At 33.1% G+C, this 6,201-nt stretch overlaps 2 protein-coding genes across 2 annotated transcripts in view; one reads left to right on the top strand and one right to left on the bottom strand.

The window, feature by feature from the left end:
- LOC119840665 overlaps positions 1 to 1,734 on the top strand; it is a 9,364-nt gene extending 7,630 nt beyond the window's left edge. Inside the window, exon 7 of the mRNA XM_038367363.1 lies at positions 36 to 1,734. Within this exon, the coding sequence (XP_038223291.1) occupies positions 36 to 90 (55 nt within the window). The 3' untranslated portion in view covers positions 91 to 1,734. The remainder of the gene's footprint in view (positions 1 to 35) is intronic.
- A 708-nt stretch (positions 1,735 to 2,442) lies between these two features.
- The window catches only part of LOC119828187 (putative 1-phosphatidylinositol 3-phosphate 5-kinase), a 28,718-nt gene continuing 24,959 nt past the window's right edge, over positions 2,443 to 6,201 (bottom strand). Inside the window, exons 28-30 of the mRNA XM_038350287.1 lie at positions 5,916 to 6,104; positions 4,626 to 4,781; positions 2,443 to 3,966 (exon numbers count right to left, since the gene is read on the bottom strand). Coding sequence (XP_038206215.1) covers positions 3,791 to 3,966; positions 4,626 to 4,781; positions 5,916 to 6,104 — 521 coding nt within the window. The 3' untranslated portion in view covers positions 2,443 to 3,790. The remainder of the gene's footprint in view (positions 3,967 to 4,625; positions 4,782 to 5,915; positions 6,105 to 6,201) is intronic.

Raw genomic sequence — 6,201 nt, 5'->3', positions numbered from 1 at the left:
TTTTTTTTATTATAATTATGTAATTTTATTTTCAGGGAGTTGCTGTCAAACCTGGAGCGACTGCGGACACAAAACCGAGAGCCGACCTGATATTAACATCTCTCGCTGTGTATCCGACGCTCACTCTCGGCTAAAGTGACTCATTTTGTTGCATAACTATTTAATTTATTATCAAAAAATCATGATTATCATTTCTTTATAATTGACTTTCAATTGCAGTTTGATTTTTAAGTCACTTTGCTTAAAAGAGTCATATTGTATAATGTATGGTTCTCATATTTGAGATGTACTCTAGTGTATGCGATAGGCATATCAGTCCTGACAATCAACTAAAAAAATTGTATTAATAAATATACAAAATATATATCTTTTATATCGTTCTCATAACGATAATGGTACACTGCTGGGTTTTTAACCGACTGCGACGGAGGATTGATGTTCTTGGAGCGAATGTATGTATGTGTTTGTAAATAGTCTGGTGGATATTGTATGATCAAGCGGCTGAACGAAATACTCATGTGTGAAGCAGCTCCATTTAGTATTTAACTGTGGATCCTCATATTAATGTATTATGAATAACGAAATGATAAATAAATTCTTGTATGCCAAAGGCGAAAAGTGTAATTTCATTCTCTTTGTGTAGGATTAAGGACGCGTTCTTAAATCGAAATGTCGTAAGAACTTCCTATTAAATGCGTTCAGCGTGACAATATAAAATAACCCTTAATGACACATGTTTAAAGTTGAAAACTTATGCGCTATATTTTTTTTTTTTATATTTCTATTCGCAAAATGAATTAATAATCTATGTGTGGGAATTATTTGATTAAGTTTCATTGCATCACAAATTAGGGAAATTTAATTTTGTTTGATTTGTTAACGCGCCTTAATTTAAATTTAATCAACCAGTTAATCTTTCTTCATAACTTAAAATTTTGTTCAAATTATCACTATGCTTAAATTGTACATATATATAAATGATGCAATTGTAAATTATCATACCATAGCATTTAAATATCTAATTTTCTCGATGGATTTCGCTTATCATTCAGTTAAATCTAATTGTATAACGATTTGACTTTTACTTACAAATCAGTATCGAAATAGAATAAATATGTTTTACTTTTAACACAGATTCAAGCAACTGATATTTAATAGATTACTGAAAAACAACATAGTGTATGTTGATTCTTATTCATGCTTCATCATCTCCTGGCATAAACTACATGAGATATCACTCTTACTTAAAATTGATTACGTGTAAATAACTTCTGTACAAATAGGCTTTCGTCTATGAATTATTTATTGAACTTAGAATAAATAATACATAAAACAACTTGTGGGTATAATCGTGTTGAGATAAATCATGGAAAATATATTTAAGTATCAAAAATGGGGCTCGGAATCTAAAATCTAAATTATATTGGTGTTTTGGCCGTATTCAATGTGACAGATCTTCGGATTACTAATTATTAATTTAAATTGTAAAGTACTGTATAGCAGTAGCTATGGTGAAATTGGCGATTTTTCAATACTCTTGTAAACTAATAATTGGGGCGGTAATGTAAGGGAAATAGATATTTTGGATATTTAAGAAAAATAAGTGGATGTTTACGAGTATTGAAAATTGTGCCATTTATGTATTAATAAGTGTTTGTATGGAAATATGTTATGTTTTTGAAACTCGGAATATAACTTATGTGAGCCTGAGGATAATAAAATTAATTATAAATATGTGTGTTTTTTATTGAATATCCTAATATTCTCTTAGACAGATGGAGTCGCAGCCGTTGCAAATAATTGCTATGAAAGACGTTACCTAGGTTACGGCTATGCGTGATCGTTGTATATTGTGAAAATAGTGTAAAGATAATAATAATGAAGTGCATTTCTTATACACTCATACTCTTTAAAATATTAGTGTTTAAGAGAGGCTGAAGGTAATTATAGGATAAAAATCGATTTTTATATGTTGGATTGGAAATTTAAGAACTTTTTTTATTAAAACCAACCATGGCGGGGAAAGCAGTTAGCAATTTAAATCGGTTTCATGCTTGTGGAATGTAACGAATAATCCTTAGCGACACTTTGATTGCATGTGGTTTTTACAGCACAAAGTAATATAGTAGGTTTTTTAAGTACAAAATAAAAAGTCAACCCCCATCACTGGGCCATAGATAAATATGGGGTATTGACTCCATAGACCTCTTGGCTCCATTGTGTTTGTTACAATTTTAGGGCGGATGGCTTTTCTAATGATCTCATGGGATACGAATAATAAAAACACGTTTAAAATGAAATTCATTTAATATGCTGGTAACATGTATAAAAATATCATGTAAATGATTTAAATAACGATTTGGAATGTAACTTAACGTGCAACTACCTACTCACTATTCACATAAGCCGATGAAAGAAAAATGTTCGCAGATAACGAAAAATATAAATATAAAAATGAGGTTCAACTATGAATAGGACCATTGTGCCAAATGACAAATCACGGAAAATATATGATTCTTAATTAATTAACAATGCTTTGTTTTTTTTTTCATTTTAATAATGGTTGATTTTATTGTGCACATTGACATTTAAAAAAAGAACGTTTTTATTAACTGAGATTAATAATTCATTTCATTTAAATATCTATGGCGACACAAAATAGCGCTGATACGGTCCTATTTTTAGTTGAATCCCATAATACTCTATTTCATTATATTATGTACTTACAAATGATAAAATTATTATGCTAATACATTGAGACTCCAATCAGCTAATACTTTCTTAAAGCCATTTCAATATTAATGAAATTTCCCTAAACTTTATAAGACTTTACTAGAATTCCATAAAATAAAAATAGGTATAATCTTTAAATACGACTTATACCAAAAATTTATTAAGAGTCCATCCTACAAATAAATTAAATGCATTTATTTATGCATATCGTAATTTCCAATTTTCATTGCTAAATTGATTTTCTTCACTGGCGAGTAAAATATCACAATTTTTTAAGATAAAAGACATTTTTGATTATTATATGGAAAATAAATTGTTTGTATCAACGGTTAATTAATTCAATACAAACCCTAAGTGATAGTTTCGTATCCAACGCTGAAGATTATTTAATTTCATTAGAATCAATTCAAAACGAAATAAATAAATATAAAATATGGTAACATAATATCAGAAAGTTCTGACCATTCTATACCACAAACAAATGATGTAAACTATGTATGTACTAATTAATTCCTAATGATTTGTATAAGAAAAAAAAAATATTGGATAGTTTGTAGAAAACTGATAATTCATATGACGATTATTTAAAATATAAAATTTAAACAAGCAACAATTTGAAAGAAAAAGATAAAAAATATGCATGTAATTGAAATTAGAGCATATTTTTACGTATCCACAAAAATATATGTGTTCTCATATTTTATTAAAATAAATAAAGAAATCAACACAATTTATTATCTAAACACTGTGACCCTTGCAAAATCATCAATACATTTTACACCTACAATATTATCATTTATTTAAAATGATTCTCTAACTTCTTTACACACAAAAAATTATCAAACAGAAAAGGTCATCGACGTCCCTGTGAGATGGTACCATGAGACCAATTGACAACAATTTTCTATCAAACACAAATCAATCTGTCAATCGGATGAGAACCTATGGAGTTACCAAACCAGAAAAATCCAGTGATATTGAGAACCTTTCATTTTTGAGAACGTCGAGTATAAATTCAAAAAATGTCGATTAAAAGTTGATTCAACAATAGTTTCTACTAATTTCCAAAAATAAGATCCCAATGGTGGGGACAATGCAGGAAGTATTTGCGAGCGGCCGCACAGAACCTCCTGCGATATTGTTCAGGAGATACGACGGTAGGCTGGCCTGAACCTAGGTTTTTCTTCACCAGATGCTCCAACTTTTTGTCCCAAGTGAATGTGCGGATGTAATCTAGAACAGGATAAGACCTATTTAGTCTTAAAACAGAGGTATTTATTGACCACTGACGTAGTATAAATAAGGAGCTACGCAATCGCTTAACATTAAAACATCCATCCAAATTGAGACCTTATTTCGTTGCAATAATGTTCTAAGTCCATGGTATACGGTCATTAGAAAATTCTGTCTAACATACGAATGGGCAGAATTTGCGTTAGACAAATTTTGAGCGTGATTATGAATTCAGTTTATTGTCTGTCAATGTATAAGACTAGCTCTTTGCCCCGGCTAGCTAGCTCTTTCAATTACTTAACGTATGAATTAGTTGTCTAAAGACAAATCCACCACTAATATCGTATATCTATTTCGATGTTTTTAAATATTAATTATTTTTGGCTTTTTATCTTAATATATATAAATCTCGTGTCACAATGTTTGTCCTCAATGAACTCCTAAACCACTTAACCGATTATAATAAAATTCGCACACCATTCGTTTAAATAATTTTAATTACGATAAATGACAACCCGGGCGGAGCCGGGGCGTGCAGCTAGTATAATATAAAAACTTAGAGTTTAAGAGAAGAAATTTACAATTATTAAGATATTTAAATGCATTTTTGTCATTTCTGTTTGCGCTTGCTAGGAAAACCCATTTTTCATTTCGCTCACCAATGATGCCCAGCACGAGTGTGTTATCCTGAATACCCAGTAGCAGCGAGTAGTCCATCACGTGGTGCTGCGAGAGGAACGCAGTATCCCGCTCCAGGCTACTCCACAGCGTGTTAGCCGTGCTCGCCGACACGTATAGCTGGCGGTCCCAGCGTACTAGGGGGATTTGGAAAAATTATTCTATCATGAGGAAACTCTTCGATTAATACTTATAACTATTACGTTTATTTAATCTGAGAAAAACAAACACCTAATATTAATATTTTTAATTTTAATATTTTCATACGACTTTGAACGTTACATCACTAGATATAAGAGCTAAAATATACTCTCTAGCAAGCAAATCATAACTCACCAGCTAACAACTATTTGTACACAAATGACTTTGAACCTTACGACGTTACACATAAGAGTCAACATAGACTCATTGGCGGTCGTCGTAAGCCCCCAACACCGAGCGACATAAATGTTTACACATTAATGACTTTGAACCTTACCCCACTACACATAAGAGCCAATATAGACTCCCTGGTGAGCAGGTTATCAACCACCCGGGCGACATTACCGTTAGTACACAAATTATTTTGAACCTTATATCACTACACATAAGAGCCAGAACGGCGACTCCGTAGCGAGTAGGTACGCATAAGAGTAAAAATGTAGATTCACAAGCAAGCAAGTTATAAACCACCAGCACCGAGCGACATCATTATTTACACACTATGACTTTGAATCTTACATCACTATACAGTACCTGGATGACCGAGCTTTGCTCGGTACTTTTTTTTTTTGTTTTTTTATAAATTGTGTTTTTTGGAAATTATATTTAAGTATTATTTATTCGCCAATAGATGTCAGGAAGAGCCATAACAAATTGGGACTACTCAAACGCCTCCTATTTGTTAAAAAAAGTAAGTTTAAGGCGATAAAACACGAATATGACATTTTCTAAAAAAGATTCCTAGCTAGATCGATTTATCGCCCCCGAAACCCCCTATATAATAAATTTCATGAAAATCGTTGGAGCCGATTCCGAGATTCCAATTATATATATATATATATATATATATATATATATATATATATATATATATATATATATATATATATATATATATATAATTGGAATCTCGGAATCGGAATCTCGTTTAAAGATATAAGATAAGTACTAAAATATAGACTCTGTAGCAAGCTAGTCATAAATCACTAGCACCGAGCGACATAAATGTATACACACAAATGACATTGAACCTTACGTCACTACACATAAGAGTGAAAATAGAAACTCACTGGCGAGCAGGTTGTCGTCCACGAGCACGGCCTGGCCGGGCGGCGCGGCGGCGGCGCCGAGCGCGAGGCGGTGCCGCGCCGCGCCCTTCAGGTCGAACCGCGCGCACGCGCCGCGCCCGTACCACACGTGCTCCGTCACCAGCACGCCGCTGCCCGCGCCGCCCACGCTGAACACGCCCAGGATGCGCGCTGCAACACGCCACACTGCCACACTGCCACCCTGCCACCATGCCACCCCGCGCTACGTGCTCCGACGCACGCACGCACGCACACAAACACACACGCG

This window comes from Zerene cesonia, chromosome 7 (assembly GCF_012273895.1).
Source record: "Zerene cesonia ecotype Mississippi chromosome 7, Zerene_cesonia_1.1, whole genome shotgun sequence".
Taxonomy (NCBI): Eukaryota; Metazoa; Arthropoda; class Insecta; order Lepidoptera; family Pieridae; genus Zerene; species Zerene cesonia.
Note: the sequence above shows the minus strand (reverse complement) of the source record. Positions and strands in the feature narration are given on the sequence as shown.